The sequence below is a fragment of the Schistocerca cancellata genome, chromosome 2 (genome assembly GCF_023864275.1).
Source record: "Schistocerca cancellata isolate TAMUIC-IGC-003103 chromosome 2, iqSchCanc2.1, whole genome shotgun sequence".
In the NCBI taxonomy this organism is placed as follows: Eukaryota; Metazoa; Arthropoda; class Insecta; order Orthoptera; family Acrididae; genus Schistocerca; species Schistocerca cancellata.
The window spans coordinates 705,703,706-705,722,073 of record NC_064627.1 but is presented as its reverse complement, the minus strand read 5'-3'; the positions used below and the strand labels follow the sequence as shown (position 1 = coordinate 705,722,073).

General features: G+C 36.9%; 1 protein-coding gene across 1 annotated transcript in view; it reads right to left on the bottom strand.

Annotated features, from left to right (window-relative positions):
* LOC126162499 (T-cell activation inhibitor, mitochondrial-like) overlaps positions 1–18,368 on the bottom strand; it is a 318,261-nt gene that overhangs the window by 181,967 nt on the left and 117,926 nt on the right. The window contains exon 4 of the mRNA XM_049919047.1: positions 17,652–17,892. Within this exon, the coding sequence (XP_049775004.1) occupies positions 17,652–17,892 (241 nt within the window). The remainder of the gene's footprint in view (positions 1–17,651; positions 17,893–18,368) is intronic.

The following is an 18,368-nucleotide window of genomic DNA, read 5'->3' as shown; positions in this document are numbered from 1 at the left end:
ACAGACCAATGTTCTCTATCATACCTGATTAGCCTGAAGGATCTGTAGGGTCAATTGGCAAGATGGGCACATAGGCTTCAGTAGTAAAATGTCACAGTGGTAAATGAAAACTAACACAAACACAAGGATGCCAACGGCCTTTCAAGGAATCCTTTGCTGCAACACAGCAGAATGGATGAAATCTCAATAAATGACACTAGTGCTGAACAGAGGGACTGATGAAAACCCTTCAAGCCTTGATGATGGGGCAACCAACCAAAGGAGAATTCCAATTAATAAACAGAACACTGTACATAAGGAACTATTATCCAATAGATCAGAAATGGTTGCTTGTCATTCCTGCTCATCTAAGGCTAGCTATCCTAAAGTATTTCCATGACGCTCCAACAACTGAACACACAGCATTCACGCCGACTCTGTCTAATCAGACACTGGTATAACTGGGCATGCCTTCACTGATCCATTAAACACTGTATGACCCCCTGTAAGGAATGCCAGTGACAGAAACAAATGCCCCAACTACCTCCAGAACACCTAATATCAATTCTACTTGCAGCAGTGACATTCCAGTGGATTGGAATTGAAGTTCTGGGGAGGTTCTTGAAGTTGAAAAATTGGAATCAACGAATAATAGTTTGCACTGACTACCTCATCTACTACACTGTTACCACAGCTGTGCTGAAGATCCAGCAACTGCAAAGATTTCTTGTATGAGGCACCATTGTGAAGCACAGAGCACTCTATGCAATGATCTCGGATTGTGGAAATGTTGTTCTGTCAGGACTAGTTGAGGCAAAACAAACACTGTATCAGTGTAAGAGGTACAGAGGTGAGTGAGTGTGCCTGGGCTTACCCCAGTTCACTATTTCCAGTGCCACATTGTCATATTGAGATATGCTTAACAAACAAAGGACAATTAACAGTTGCAAGTCTCCACTTGATCAGTGCAATATTTTGGTTAAAATTGACATCTTTATGAAAAATTGAAACTGCTAAACATTAGACTCAGAAATCTCAAAATTTGTATGTAACCTCAGTTTCATGTAAAAACATTAAAATATGACATCAAAAGCTACCTCTACTAGTTTTCGAGTTATTTACTAAAAAACAAATGTGGGATGAAAACATTCTTATTCATGGTAGATTAAGTATCATTTGTATTTGTAACAGAAAGTTATAATTACAGGATTCACTTACAATTACAAAATAATTCATTATGAACAGGATGACTGCCATGCTTGTAAATGCTATGAATGAGTTCTGTATAATGTGTTTCATGTGGATAAAAATATTCAATGCTTTGTGTTCCAATATTCATGAGAAATGAAATGTTTTAAGTGATTTTTGTACCAAATGAGGGCTTACGGCCATATCCGGTAGTACTAATAAAATTCAGTTAATACAGTTTACTGTCATGAGTTTTTTGATACAACACTTTGTCAGTGACTAAAGCCAACTTAATTGTATTTATAAGAACAATAAGAAGATTGTAAATTGTTAAATGACAGAGCTATTAATTAATACAAGTCCAAGGAAGGGGCCATTTAGATACTGCTACCTGTGTCTAATGTGTTTGATAGCACACGTTCCATTTGGTGGTTTGCTGTGCTCCTATATAAGTACAACCTGAGAGGCAGTGGTAGGACACACACCGCACCAAGATATCAAACTGTCAGTGTCTGTATGAAGTCAGAGCTGTGCAGATTTGAGTGCATTTTCAGTAAAAGTAGGAAGTGGACTCAAGGACTGTACACCACACTGGATCCCAAAGATTTCACAGAAGTACTGTTTGTGTGCCACCTGTAATGTTGACAAAACTGCGTGGCAAGTAGTGAGATTATTTTCCAGTTTTAAGGTGAGCAATTAACTTTTGGTGATTAGGAGTCATGACGATAGACCATTTCACTTGGAACTTCACGTACACGTCACCTCTGAACTCTAAAAATGGTGCTGTTTCCAATAGTGATATTAGTTAACAATACTAAGGCTTATATTTTGTGAGTGTGGCCTTTTACAGAATATATCCATCAGTTAAAACTCAAAAACTTTTATTTGCTGTCATAGTTCCTGGCCCCACTGAGTAAATAGCTAATAGGATCATTTTCTTTCAGTGAGTACAAAGACTCATGAGGACTTGCAGACTGGAAATTGTGGTCAGAATGTTCTCGATAGCTTTCTAGCTGATGGCAAAATATAGTTTTCAGGCTCTTGTAGACAGCGATGGTAGGTGGAAAGCACACACAGACAATTTAAGAGTCTTTTCATAATGAAAAAGTGAAGTAATGAGTATATGATTATTAACTGCGGCCCCACACAGTGTCAGAGGTAATTACATGTTACAACACACAGAGGATGGCAACTGCCTATCACTCACACACTAATGGCCCAGAGTGTTTTAGTATGATGGTGTAAGATAAGCTCTTGATGTACAGCTATGTCAAACAGAGAGGTTGGGATATAATACACCCAGAGTGACAATCGCACGTAATACAGTGAAGGAAGACACTACAGGCTTCACATTGTTCTTTCCACTCAACAGTTGCAAAGGTGAAAGAATGATAGATACACTTTTCCTGTCTCAACTAGATGATACTCACATGACTATGTGAAACACTTCATCATCATGACTGAATAAGCAAGACAGATACCTTGGACACAGCCTATGAACAGGCAAGAGAAGTCCGAAGGAGTTATAATACCAAGCAATGGCCAGTAAGATACAACATGGCCACGAGGAACAAGACGGCCACGAGTGTAGAAGTGTGTGATTCTAACTTGAGAAATAGTTATAGTTATGCTGTTAAAAAAAGAGTTTGTAAGAATTGTAACACTGAAATAACAATGCTAAAATAACGAATTGCTAGCTTACAATTCATAGTCAGTTCCTTAAGAAGTGATATTGACTCACTCAAGAAAGAAAATCGGAATCTACGATCAAAGCCAACACTAAGTGAAGTGATGCAAGACAAAATTAATATATCGTCTGAGTGGGTAAAAGTGTCATACAAAAATAGTGTTCCAACTACAAAAAGAACAACAAAGTCTGCTAAAACTGTCACATTTTTGGAAAAAAACAAATATCGTGTTTTGCAAACAAGTGACTGTGATAACGACTCTCCAAATGATCATGAACTTGAAAAAGTCAGTGAACTGAAAATGAATAGCATTTTTTCAAATATGTCAACAACAAACACAGATCATCCGGGAAAAAGAGTTATGTACTATTACTAACAGATAGAAATCTATCTAGCATGCCCCGTGAGAAAAATCGCGACATAGCAGTGACTAATGTAGTGAAACCGGGAGCGGGATGTAAAAATGTTGAAGACATTAACTCTCAGACGAAATTAATGCAAGAAAATGACTTTATCGTCTGTATAATAGGTTCAAACAATGTGGCAAAAAATGAAGCAGAGGTTTGCGAGAAAACGCTGCAAATTTTTGTACAAGCTAATAAATGCAGAAACACAGTAGTTGTCACACTTCCTCATAGGCATGATCTGATTTATAGTTCGTGTGTAAACAAAGAAATTCGGAAAACAAACATTAAAATAAGGAAACTGTGTTCTCAATACGCTAAGTGCGATGTACTGGATATAAGCAAGCTGCATCGAAATCTGCACACGAAGCAAGGAATGCATTTGAACTACGAAGGGAAAAGATTTGTTTGTGATCGTGTTAATGAAATAATTAAAGAAAGACTTGCAAGGGATAGAACAATCTATCAGCTTCCTGAACATCCTTCCAACAACAGCGAGGACAACAAAATAAACAAGAAAGAAGAATGAAAATACAACACTGCTGACGTTCCTAATTTAAACTAGAGGTATGCGATGCTGTAAATATGATTCCCAATTACCAAATCGTGAATACGCCCGAACTAAAAATTTATCACCATAATGTGCAATCCCTGCATAATAAGATCGATGAAATTAACGTACTATTAACACATGAACTTAATGATATCTTCATGTTAAGCATTTCTGAGCACTGGCTTAACCCAGAATTAATCCAGAATATGAAAATAAACAAATTTGTCTTGGCTGCTTACTACTGCAGGAAAAACATCAAGCAGGGTTGGGTAGCAATTTACACAAAGGATAATGTAGATTTTATTACACTACCTGACTTAACTAGGTCAAATGTCGAAAAGGATTATGAAATTGCAGCTATAAAAATTACTCAGTTCAACCTGGTTATTGCTACAGTTTACCGATCACCATCCGGGAATTTTGAACTTCTCTTAAACAAAATTAAGTCATTGCTAAATAAAGTAAATAAAATGGATTGTGAATTGATAATCTGTGGTGACTTCAATATTGACTTCCTCACGAATAGTGGAAATAGGGAGACATTTTGAACCTTGCAACGACCTACAACTTAAAGGCTGAAGTAAAAGCAGCTACCTGAGTATCAGAAACTTGCCAAACAGCTCTTGATCAGTTTCTAGTCAAGAAGAGTTTACACAACACTTCACTAAAAATTTTCAATGCAGGTTTTAGTGATCATCTTGCTCAAATATTAAGCATAAAAGTACAAGGCAGTATTATTAACAACATGACTTTCAGAACAGCATATTGAAGTTATAATCAGCGTAATGTAAACTACTTCAACAACTTATTACAGAAATAAAAATGGCTATGAGTGTACAAAATGAATGATATAAATGAAAAATTCAACACTTTCATTGATACATTAACCCATTTCTTTGAACTTGCATTCCCACTGAAAACATTAACCATATGGGGAACTCTAGAACAAACAGCTGGATCACAAAGGGAATAAGGGTTTCATGCCAGAAGAAAAGACTACTTCATGAAATATGTAACAAAAAATTCCTCACCTGTATTACGCGCATACTATAAAAAATACTCCAAAATATTAAGAAAAGTAATAAAAGCAGCAAAAATAATGCATAATGATGAAATCATTTATAATTCAGCTAATAAATCAAAGGCTATGTGGAGTGTTATAAAAAAAGAATGTGGAGAATACAGACAACCTTGCAAAAATATAACACTATCACATAAAAATAAAAAGGTAACAAACCCCTTAGAAGTAGCCAACACACTTAACAACTTTTTCACAGGTGTTGCTAATGATATGTTACAATAAAACTTTAAGAGCACCCAGGCAAATGAATATAAAATAAGTGCATGTAGAGGATCAATGTACATCAGTTCTGTTTCACAATTTTGGTAAACATTTTGGGAAAGCAGTGATCAATTAATTGTTATATTTTGACTAAGGTTCAGTCTTGATCACTCATGTATGTTTTAATGATATAGGTAACCGGTTTCGGTTCTTTCTACAGAACCATCATCAGACCCATGGCTCCCTTAGGATGGTAGGCGGAGCTCTCCTCGCTGCTACGCAGTCAACTCTACGTAGCAGCGAGGAGAGCTCCGCCTACTATCCTAAGGGAGCCATGGGTCTGATGATGGTTCTGTAGAAAGAACTGAAACCGGTTACCTATATCATTAAAACATACATGAGTGATCAAGACTGAACTTTAGTCAAAATAGTTCTGTTTCACAAGACGAAGTAGCTAAAGCAATAAAAGGACTAAAAAAAATTCCAAATTGGCAGGTATTGATAGTATACCTGCAACAATGTTAAAGAAGAGCGCATCAAACCTAATTGAAGTACTCACACACTTATGCGACTGCTCACTTCAGGCAGATACTTTCCCTGATGTGTTGAAAACATCAAAAGTTATTCTTGTATATAAAAGAGGGAATAAAGACAATGTAAATAACTACAGACCCATCACAATTTCCTCCTGCATCTCTAAAGTACTGGAAAAAGTTATGTATGAGAAACTTATGAAATTTATAAATAAAAACAGCATCCTATGTAAAGAACAACATGGATTCAGAAATAAGAGGTCAACGACAACTGCTGTCTATGAATGCATCAGTTCCATCCTTAACCTGATAGACAAAAAACAGGAAACAATAGGAGTCTTTATTGACTTGCCAAAAGCTTTTGACACGGTGGACCATAAAATTCTGCTATCAAAGCTAGAAAGATATGGTATTCGAGGTCTGTCCAACAAGTGGATCAGTTCCTTCCTGACTAATCGTATGCATGCAGTGTGCATCAAGCACACAAATATTGAACTAAAAACTGTATCAAATCACTTATCTGACTATAAACAAATTAAATATGGTGTACCCCAAGGATCAGTATTGGGACCCCATAAATGATCCAAGCTTAAATGTTGATGCACAAAAAACAATCATATTTGCAGATGACACCACAATTCTACTAAAAGGAGACGACGATGAACAGTTATAGCACACAGAAAGCATGGTCACGAAACAACTTAGCAGCTGGGCACAGAGTAATCAGCTTGTAATAAACAGTAAGAAAACCATTGCTCTAAAATTCCACAATGTTTCTAACAAGGACATGTTTATCCCATCAGTCTCTATCAATGACAAACCAGTTGGTAACAATACTGAAACCAAATTCTTGGGACTTTGGCTGCAGAGTAACATCAGATGGAATAAGCATATTGAATATATCAATGCAGAACTGAGCAAAACATGTTACCTTCTTTGTTCATTAAAATCATGCTGCAGTGAGAAAACAGTATTGAATGCATATCATGTGTACTTTCATTCTCGTCTTAGATATGGTGTCACCTTCTGGGGAAACTCTAAAACAGCTAATAGCACTTTTAAACTACAAAAAAGGACCATTAGAATCTTGTTTGGGTGCAAGCCTAGAGACTCTTGTAAACCCCTGTTTAAGAAATCTGCTATTCCTCCATTACCATGTGTATACATTATGGAAACCCTTTTGTTCTTTAAATTAAATGTAATAGGCAAGGACTGGAGACTGCAAAAAAACTGTGATATACATGAGTACTTTACCAGACAAAACAGAAACTTACATGTGACTCAAATCAGCACAGCACTGTGCCAAAAAGGTACTTTTCACATGGGAGTTAAGCTTTATAACAAACTTCCTGAAAACATAAAAGCTTTCACTGAGGTTAATACATTTGGAAAATATCTAAAGTCATATTTACAGCATCACTGCTTTTTCTCCATTGAAGAATATTTAAATTTATGAAATGTGTTATATAAATACTTATGTGTAAAGTGTATTATTGTAACCTTAAATATGTATGCCTTGAAATTACTTTCAGCCTGTATATTTATAACTTGACTTGTCCACTGTCTTATGCATAAGCTGCTATGTAGACAACAGGACCAATAAAAAATACAATACAATACAATACCTATACAGAGTTTTACACCTTTGCTGAATGCAAGACTGTCATAAAAGTTACTAAAACACTACTTTGGGCCCTATCATCTACTTTGTCGCTTATCAGATGTCACAAACGAAGTGAAGGTTTATGACTCTTCATAAAAAAGACAAGGTGCAGAGATGTCACCTATATCATTCAGATGAAGCACTAAGGTGCAGATTGACAATGGAGTTCTTGTTCAAGGACACTGAAGACCCCACTTATGAATACGAAGCATTGATGGGAGGGGCTACAACTGATATTCATCATCGTGAAAATGATATGACAACATGATCTGAATGCAAGTAGTCCCTGATGATGCTATAAAGAGAAGCATTGACAAGATCGAGATCAAGGGAGCTGTAGATGGCTTCAGTGAGAACTTCTGATGCTTCTCCAGGAGAGGGAGCAATGTCACGAACCATGGTGCATGCAGTGTGGCACAATGGTTAGCATCACTGGCTGGCACGCTGTGGGTTGCCAGTTCAGACCTGACCACTATCAATTATTTGTTATTTAGTATTTCTCATCTCTTGAATTTTCTTGAAACATCTTATGTTTGTATATTCTGGAATAGTGGATGTTTGCATAAACAGTTGCAGCAGCTTCCCAAGAGTATGGAATTACGCGTAGTGCTATACCGTGGCATAAGCTGTATCAAACAGAGAGAAAGCAGAGGGACCATAAACATATCAGTATCATTCAGTTTTATTTGCTGATGATACATCAGCACTGATGGAAAATCAAAATACAGAACAATTCCCTGAAAATATCACAAATGCTCTAGTAAACCTAGATGTCTTTTTCCATCCAAAGGCCTAAAGTTAAATACTAAAAAATGCCGTTGTTGCAGTTTAAGATAAAACAGTCTAAAACAAATGATATGCATATTTCGTGCAGAAGACCGGAACAAAATGAAGCAGAACATGTCAAATTCTTATAAATGCAATTGGACAGAAATCTATCAGGGTCCTCCCACAAAGACTACCTGAAAAGATACGATATTGTGTTTTGGGAAAATACTAGCAACATGCTGAGAGTACTAACCTTGCAGAAACAAGTGCAATGCAAGGCTAAAAGAATCTTGTCAGCCACTATTACGAGACCCAAAAATATGTGTTTCTTCATTACACTTACATGAAATAATTCTCTTAAAAAATAATAATCCTGAACTGTTTCTTCTAAATAATTTCTAGCACACATATGAAACTACAAATAAAGGAAGTTTCATGTTCTCTAAACACACACTTCCACTTTCTGCACGGACCCCACAATATACGGGAATAAAAATATGCAAAAAGTTCAGAGTCACAAATTTTCAAAGGCTGAAATTTAGTTAATAAAAAGAAAATTATATAGCACTCTGGTACAGAAATGCTATTATGCTGTTGAGAAGATTTTAATGATGGTCTGACAATCTGAGCAGAATAAAAAATTAAATTCATACTATGGAACCATATGGTAATAAATATTTATACTACATACTAATAAAATAATAATAAAAATTTATAATCTGTTGCAGTTATCAGCTAACAAGGCTCCTGTAGACTAAATCAATTGACCATATACGTTATGAGACAGCAAAATTCCGATTCCCATAACAGCTGGAGTTTTCCCCTTACTTTCAGCTATTCACAGTGCTGCTCCTTTGCCAGCCACAGTACACTCTCACAGGCAGTCTCAAAATGGCATCACACTTAGCACATTCAGCCGCCTCCTAGGTGGCACACATACCAGGACCTGTTTTGTGCTTCCCCACAAGACATTCAAATAGGCCATTCATCCACCAATTGTTACATCTGCCACAGACAGAGGGCTGAAACCCAAAACTGTTTGATGCATGCGCCACATACTTCACAGAATGATATTCATACACCAAATACATGATTTAAGTGGCTGTACACCAACACAGCTAGTTATCGGCCAATTCTCATCAGCCAGTTCCAGCAATTATCACTCACTTGTCAGCCACTCTGATCAGTTCAAATTCAACAGCTCCAGATGTCAGACAATTTACATTGAGTGTCGAACAGAAGTCAAAGTGACAGTCAGGGTTTTTACCTACCAAGAGCCTGAACTTAAACACTCTGAATTTCAATTACATTAGTTCCATTAGTGCCATCCTTCTCACAAAGAAAAAGCTGAGTATATTTTGTGATGTACATCTTTTTAAGAAATGATTGTTATTGTGCTTATGTGGTGCCATTAGAGATTCTGTTTTAGAGAAGCTGTCACTAGTGTGCAAGGAGGCCACTTTCATATAGCAATGGTTTCCTGCAGTAAGGGATTACTGGTAGCTTCCTGCTACTTTTGCATTGGACACCTATTTTTGGTCTATGTAACATAAGCTGGCTGTGATGGAAAAGCAGACAGCATATTGCCAATTTTACATAAATTAGTGACAAGGAAATGTGCCATAAATGAAAGCAAAAATTTCAAGAGGATTTCAGAAAGGATTTCTGCCAGTACATCTTATATGGCAAACAACTTTTGGACAAGTGCATTGAATTTTCTGTGGTAATTGACAATAACTGAGTTTAGCTATTCAATTGATTCCTGATCTTTGTAGAAACTGCTAACCCCAAATCCTTTTCATGAAGATTTAATTGAATATTCTATAGTGTTCTGATTTATATTTTTCAGACATGGTCCAAACAGAACTACTGCAGCGAATAGTTTTCCTGCTATAACTACTTCTCAATATGCAAGAGCTATTTCTGGCATTTGACCAGAAACTTTAAGCCTGGTTGAATTATACTCTCATACCAGAACAACATTTCATCATATATCAGGTATCAGATGACAAAGCCTTCTTTATTTCTAATGCTGGTGCAGATATCTTTCAATTAGTGAAAAAACTATGTCCAGAAGTTGACCAAGTGATTCTGTCCTATTCAGCAATTGAAGATAAACTGTAATCATATTTTTAGTCTCAAATACTTGTTTCAGCTGCCAAGCATACTTCTTTGATGTTATAAGAAAACAAACTGAGGTTACAAAGAGTGGATAGCACAGTTACAAGGCTTAACTACAGAGTATAAGTTTCAGTGCAAAAATTTCATTAATAAAACATCATATGCAGAATCTCTCTCTCAAAATATGTTTACCACGCACTCAGCAGCCAGTAAATTAAAGAAAGACCTGCTTATCTTGATTAATCTGTCTCTGCAAGACTGTCTGCCATTAATATGGGCATATGAACAGACACAAGTACTAACTGACATGCTCACAGATGACTGTGGTGCAGAGACAGGCAGCCCAGCCACACAATCAGGGCAGCTGCACCAACAAGTCACAAGGCACGTGAAGATCACAATGGAATCTACATTTCATACACAGATTCTCTAGGTTTAAATAAAAATTTTGTGCACATGGCGGGGTAATCACAAGTGAGAATATTGTTTCTTTCAAAACAGTTTAATCATTATCACAAGTCAGGGCATCTATCAGGGGTGTGTAACGCTAAATGAATCAGGCAACGAAATAACACACTCACAATCAGGAATACAAAAGTGATTCAGAATTCAAATTCAAATAAGGTTTACAATGAATCTGCACAAATCAATAATTTTTCACAATGATAATGTAATATGAATGTGATATTTTCAGTAAATGATAAGGCTTTTTCTGTAACACTTCATGTTAACAACATGCCATCAAAATTTCAAATTGACATTTGTCAATTTCTATGATTTATCTACAGATGTAAAAGAAATTAGAATCATTGATACTACATGAATTTCAAGTTCACTATTTCGCTAAAGCGATCAACAGGTACCAGTTAAACATCAGTTTCATTAAAAATGTTGCACATAAGCAATTAACCAGACAGGCCAGATTCATAGTTGTCAGTTCTCAAAATGCAACAAATTTGATGGGCCTTGATCTCCTCCATGCATTTGGCTTCTCCATTCATGAAAGAGTGAATCAGATTCATCCTGAAATTCTGATCTTAAAGCTGCAACACGTGTTGCAAAAATATGATAACTTTTTTCCAAGTCAACAACTAGCATTGAAGATTATCAAGCACACATCTTGCTGAAGCTGAATGCTGCATCAAAATTTTACAAATCACACAAAATTCCCTTGCATTACAGAATAAAGTCAAAACTGAATGGTATTATAGAATCCATAACCACCAATCACTGGACAACACCAATTGTAGTTGTACAGAAACCAAATGGCACATTATGGACCTGTGGAAACTTCAAAGTGACAATAAATGTGTAATTTATCATTGAATCTTATCCAATTCCAAAACCAGAAGAACTGATGTCTGAATTAGTGCATGTGTGTGGGAGGGGGGGATGTGAAGGTGACCATATACTTCGCAAAACTTGACCTCAAGGAGTCCTATGTACAAATACCATTGGATGACAACACACAATAGGAAGTCTCCTTACATTGTGAACTACCTGGATGACATCACTTTCTAAGGCATATTTCCGGACCAGCCATTATGTGATATGGAAGCCGTCTTCAAGATTTTGCAAGCAGCAGATTTTAAATATAATAAAAGCAAATGCATACTCTGTCACCATAAAGTACAATACTTAGGAAACATTCTGTTTACTCACAGCATCAGGCCAATGCTGCTTCCTGCCAAAGATTTTGAGCAATTAAGTGTCATATTACAATAAATAAGTCACTATAGGAAGTTTATCCCACATGTTGCACCTGTAAGTGAACCACTTCACAACTTCACAAATTATTAAGCAAAGGCACAAAATGGAACTGGAACAGTGAATGCCAACATGCATTCAAAAACCTGAAACAAAATTTGCTCAGTGCCAAATGTTTAACAACATATGACACACAAAACGTTGACAATAGCAGCCAATTCATCAAAATATGGAATTTGGCATTTCTCTGTTGCACTGACAATATGGTTTTAAATGGCCAGCTGCATTTTCATCAAAAACACTGACAGTTGCAGTTAGATTGAGAAAGAAGCATTTGTTGTTATTTTTTCTGTTAAAAAGTGTCATATCTACAGCCACAAATTCATTCTACTCACAGTCCACAAGGCTTTTGTGGATATTTTTCAACCACATAGTACTATTCCATGGGACAGCTCAACAATTGCAGTGAGGGCACTACTTTTCTCCAATTATGACCATGAAATAATTTTTAGCACCACAGTGCAACAGAATAATACAGAGTTGCTTTCACAACTGCCAACTGAGCAGGACAAAAATTTTGATTTTTCAGGAGATGTATTTTTTCATTAGATTCAGTCAGTCAAGACACTGTGGAAAATTTCCAATTGAATTCTAACTTAACTGCAAAGCATGTGTCAAAGGTTCCAGTTTTATCTAACATTAAACAGTCCATTCAGAAGGAGTGGCCTATAAATGGAAAGTTGATTAATCAGCTTTAAATTAAATCTTATTTGGTATGAGACACACTCTCACAGTTACAAGGTGTCACTCTGGTGCATCCAGAATCAGTAAAGACACGAATGGTTTTTTGGAAGTGCTTAGATCCAAAAGAACTTCAAATGCTGTATAAATGATACTAGGGCATAGTCCATGTCAAACATGTTGTCAGAGGGCACTGCTACTGCATAGGTATAGATAGAGTGTTAATACCTGATGCTCACTAAATTCCACGTACGTCAAAAATACCAGTCAGCTCATCCTTGACAATTTGTCACAGGTTTTCTCCACTGAAGGACTGTGAAAGCAATAGTTGCTGGCAAAGACAATCAATTTTCTTCTCAAGAGCTCAGACTTTTTCGTAAAAGAAAGGCTCTTCATACTTTAAAACCACACCTATTTGTCAAAAAGCTGACAAACTTGCAGAAAGATTTCTATGGGTGTTCAAGTTGCAACTGACAAAGCTCACTCAGTAGTATAATAAAGACAATGTTTTGTCATTATTTCTTTCTCAGCACAGAATCACCCTAGATGGAGCAAAATCTCCAGCTGAAAGCTACATGGGGATATGAATCATACTTTAATGTCAGTTTTAGGGCCGGAGCATTAATCACAGTTAAGACAAAAGTATTTTAAAATAAATGATCCAGTACTGGTTACAATGTACAAATCTGGAAAGAAAGTATGGGTACCAGGCAAAGACATACAGCAGCTCAGCTATCTCATGTATCAAATAAAAACTTTTCATAGTGTCACAGTATGCAAGAGCAATCAGATGTAGTTGCAACATGCTCATTTGCACATAGGCAGAACTTCTACACTGTTCATATTCAGAAGACTTCAATGCAGCTGCCCATCTGGGGTATCTACAATGCGGCCAGCAGTCACCACCAGTGTCATCTCGAGCAGTGAGGCCCACCTGTAGCCAACCAGTGATGACCAGATGGATGTGGAAGATGCAACTCACCCCACAGACAACCCCCCCCCCCTTCCTCCAGAGAGGGATGATGTGTTTCTGACAGCCACCTTACACAGCACTAGTCTCACAAGCAGTCTCAGCATGGCACCACTCTTAGTATGATCAGCTGCCTTCTAGATGACACTCATATCACAAACTATTTTGCGCTTCCACACAAGAAATTCAAATAGGCCATTCATCTACCAACATTTACATCTGCCAGAATAGAGAGCACTGAAATCTGGAACTATAAGATGCATTCACCAAACAGATCACAGGATGACATTCATACACCAAACACATCATTTAACCCTCCAAGTACCACTGTAGTCATATGACCCCATAAGCACATTGGAAATACTGCCCCTCTTAGGGAATCATGTTAGTCTAGCACCTACAGCCAAATCACATAGTGATTCTTAGGAGGAAAAAAAAAGAGAGGAATGAATAAATAGATCTTTTCATCCCTAATTTGGAAATGAAGTAATTTTCAACAAAGTTGACTTTGAATGAAAATTAAGAGTGTAAAATTTCCCTTAAATTAGGTTTGAGTGACTTTTTGCATCAGACCATCTATATGGCATGTAGTGCATGTTGAAGTTACCACAATTTTGGGTGCCACCATCAAAACCCAACTTCCCATCTATAATGTTCACTCAAATGGCAAAATGAAAGCTTTCATCACTCCTACAGTTAAAAGACGTTCAAATAACTTATATACTGACAATAATTAAGCTCTGTTTGGCATTTGGTAATAATAATAATTATTTTTATCATGATATATTATTAATACAATAATTTTAAACAAAATTTAAACAAGTTTCATCCTCTTCACACTTCGTACAAATGAAGGTTCATTGGTAAGGTATATCTTTGATAATTTCCTCCATGAACCAATTCCAGCTAGGAGTATCATCTGGCAGTTGACTGAATGTGACATATGACCACAGTAGATGGGGTTGGGATGTTGATGTAGAATAACAGTATCCAGTGATGTTTGTGATGATGACAACAGCAAGCAAACCGCTTTGAAATTGCACCAACTTCAAATGTGCTACACACCACATAGTTGGCCTCACAAAAACATCAATGAGATCTGTTTTGTGGGAAATTTTATTCTCTTTATTTTTATAAATGGTCAGCATGCTGAAAACAGCGCTGTTTTGCAGCTATAAGTAAAAAACCGAAAAAGGTACCATTTTCCTGTTTTTTCCATTTTTTGGCCTATTTTTGGGGCAAAATTTTGGTGGGACTTAGAAAATTTGAAGTTAGAACCCCCAAAAGTACACAGAAAACTTGCCTCAAACTTCTACAAAACTTTCCATTATATGGCCTATCTGAGCACCATCTGACTGGACATCTACACAGATTCTCCTTTGCTGTGATTGCAACTACAGAACAGGTATCTGTATTGTTGAGACATGCGAGATCCACACATTGATCACATACTCACAACTTCATCCTAGGCAAAAATATCTAAAAAATGCAAAATCAACAGCTACAGAAATATTTTAAAATAATTTTAGAAGCTGACACAAGCACAATGGAGCAGTAATCAAATGTAAAAGCTTCACTGTTACTGGTAACAAAAGGGAACTCATTGTATAATACAAAACTATCTGCTAATGGTTAAGGGGAGCAGCAGAGAAAGCAAGTCTTAGAACCTAATTTGAAAGAGAGAGGGGGTGACTCTAATACCAGGTGAGTAAAAGCAATGGAGTGGGAAGGAAGCAGATATGAGGATTGCAAAGATTGTGAAAATGGAAGATGTGGAGGAACCATTCCCACCTGCAAAGTTCAGAGAGGCTTATGTTGTAGAGGGGTATCTTAATGACACAATTATTGAAAGACCTGATGAAGGCATTGATGGTATGAGGTGCAACAAGTTCATTAACTAGATGGGTAAGTTTGTTTTTAGCTACAGTTTGACAATGGTCATTCAATGGAGTTAACAGCTGACTTTTTGTCATACCTACATAAAAAGTGCACATCTATTATTTGCAATGGATGCTTCCAAACGTAATTACCTTTGATGAGGTGGGATATTTGTAGATGCTGTGACAGGATGGCAGTAGGAGGCAATGAATGAGTGTATTCGAAAAGTCCTGTCCTGAGTTGTTAATAAGATAATGATCATCATCAAGTGTGAAACAGGTAGCAGCCTGGCAAGGGGTGAACTAGAATATTCTGTAGGTTAGATGGTTGATAGAAAACAACTTTGGATGATGACTGTTGGATGTTTTGTAGTATATCTCCTCAAGGCACAACAAGAAGTAGCAAAGCCTTGGAAAAGGACAAGGCTGATCTTTTCCAGGCTTCAGTGATATTGGTTAAGGGAAGTATGCTAGATAGTTGAAAGCGGAAATGAGATTGTTAGTGGCACAAGACAAAATGGAACAAGAAGTCTATTCCTAGAGTAAATGGGCAGGATACTGTGTGTAAAGGATATGGGAAGGCCATCAGCACCCATGGATAACTTCTAATTCCCACTCCAGATGCTCAAACTGACGAAATGAACTTGGCTGTTTCTACATCTGTCATTCACACTATAATAGCCCTGTGGTATTTTTATATTGCTTTGTGAGTTAGCAATCTTGCTAGTAAATAACAATGTGGCATGCAAGCAACCAGTTAAATGTCAGGACAACATAGGGAAGATAGTGCCTCATGACAGCAAGGTCGTGGGGATGGTGAATGTTGAGTACAGTCACATAGTATTCACAGTGAGAAGTAAGGATTATGGTGGTAATGGGACAGGGACTGTACAAAGGCTATAGACCAGGCTATTCAAATGCTGCAGGAGTGGGAGAAGGAGCAGCTAATACAGGCTGCCTGCCACATGGCCCAGTTCAATGTCTACCTCTACACCCTGCAAGTCACCTTATGGTGTATGGCATATTCTGTGCATGCATGAGGAACTTGGCCAACCGGACCATTAAATGCAAATGTCAGAAAACAGGGTTTTATTTAAGATCAGAAGATCAGTTGAACAGAAGCCGCTCTCAAAGTGACCACAGTTTGACATTGTTACTGAATGTTGAATACAATGCAGTTTCTCCAGCTGATTAAGCTGTTATTCAGGAAACTCTGGCGAATATTTAAATGATGGACATGGTCTAATAAACAAATATTGACAAATTTATGCACATTCTATCATTTAAGTTGGCTGTGGGATTGACAGCATTTATGCTGACCACACATGACACTGCCAGTCCACAACTCCAAAATCAGCCAACTGTATTAACTTCTGGCTGGATGCTAGAGGATGCTTCGCTCATTTCATTATCTCCATCACTCACTGCAAGACCAAAATGTGGTGCAAGAAATGCAGATAGTCACTGCTAATAGCCATGCCTTCAATGAAGCAAACTGTATCCTCCCACACTTCTTTATAAGACAGAACACACAGAGATCTGGCGCAGAAGATATTATGAACCTTGGAAGACTGCCTTCGAAGCCTGTGCCACAATCCTCAATTACTAAAAATGACTAGTCGGAGAAACAATGACAGTATTCAGTCAGTCCAACAATTGTGAATGCAACAAATGAAGTTAAATATTTGCTTTAGCTTGCTTGAATATGTGTACATATTGTAAATAAAAGTATACGAATTTTACCCATGGAACTGTATTTCCTTGTGTTTATAGTATAAAGGTCTACCTTGTATCCACTTCCTACAACTGTAAACACATCAACAATCATCAATATCACCTTCTGCAGTAGCTAACAATAATTTGTACCTTCTACCAAAGCTAACATGCTTGTGCTGTATGAAAACATATTGAAGAGAAATACATGACATCTGTATTCTGATGTACGTATAAATAAATTAAAATATACACACATATATAAAAAAGAAATAACACATGCAATCTGTAGTGAGCAGCAACATAACATATGACATGCTGAATGAACTCTGTACATTGTTTATTGCACATCTTTTTTTCCACTTTCATCTTCTCTTCATCTTTTGACTCCTACACTTTGTTTCTTCCTTTAATGTACACCTTAATACTCTATTAATATTGTCTTCAAAAAAATTGTCACTTGCCTTAATGTTTCTGTTTCCTTTGCTTTTTTAATTTTACTTTTAAGAATGTAGCTTCCATACATGGGATCGTTCTGTTCAAATTTTACTGCATCAAACTTGAATTCATTTGGACTTGTGGTGTCAGATTTTTCAGGTATCCTCTCTACATAAGCAGTTGGTAAGTTACACGTCTTTAAAATACCATGTACAGTTTTTCGTAAATCTCTGTGTGAAAGATTAATCTTCACTGTTCGAAACAAACCTAAAAAGAAGAAAAAGTGTAGGAAAAATATTATGTTTGGAATAAAATACCATCTTACATTTTCATTTTGTGTACTCAATATCTTTACAAATCAATAAACTACAGAAAATATTTCAAGACCAAAGAAAGGACAGTAAACAAAAAGGAATATTTATTTCTTATGGCAAGTTAATAATCACTCTGTGAGACACATTAGCACAGTACACTTGATGTGTCCCGTGTCAGCAACAGCAAGTGCAGACAGGTAGGGGTCTGTTAATTGTCAGCGTTTTGAACATCTGGTGAATAATAGTACCCCTTAGAGAAATGGCGACAAGAGATGGGAAACAGTCTCTTCAACACAATGAAGAGACTGTTCCAGCAGCCACTGAGAGAACCGGGTGCAACAAACAAAAGGTTTTTTAGCATGTTGGAATTAATTATGCCTGTCGTCTGGCAGCAGCTGGCAAGGAAAACAGAGACACCAGCCTTGGTCA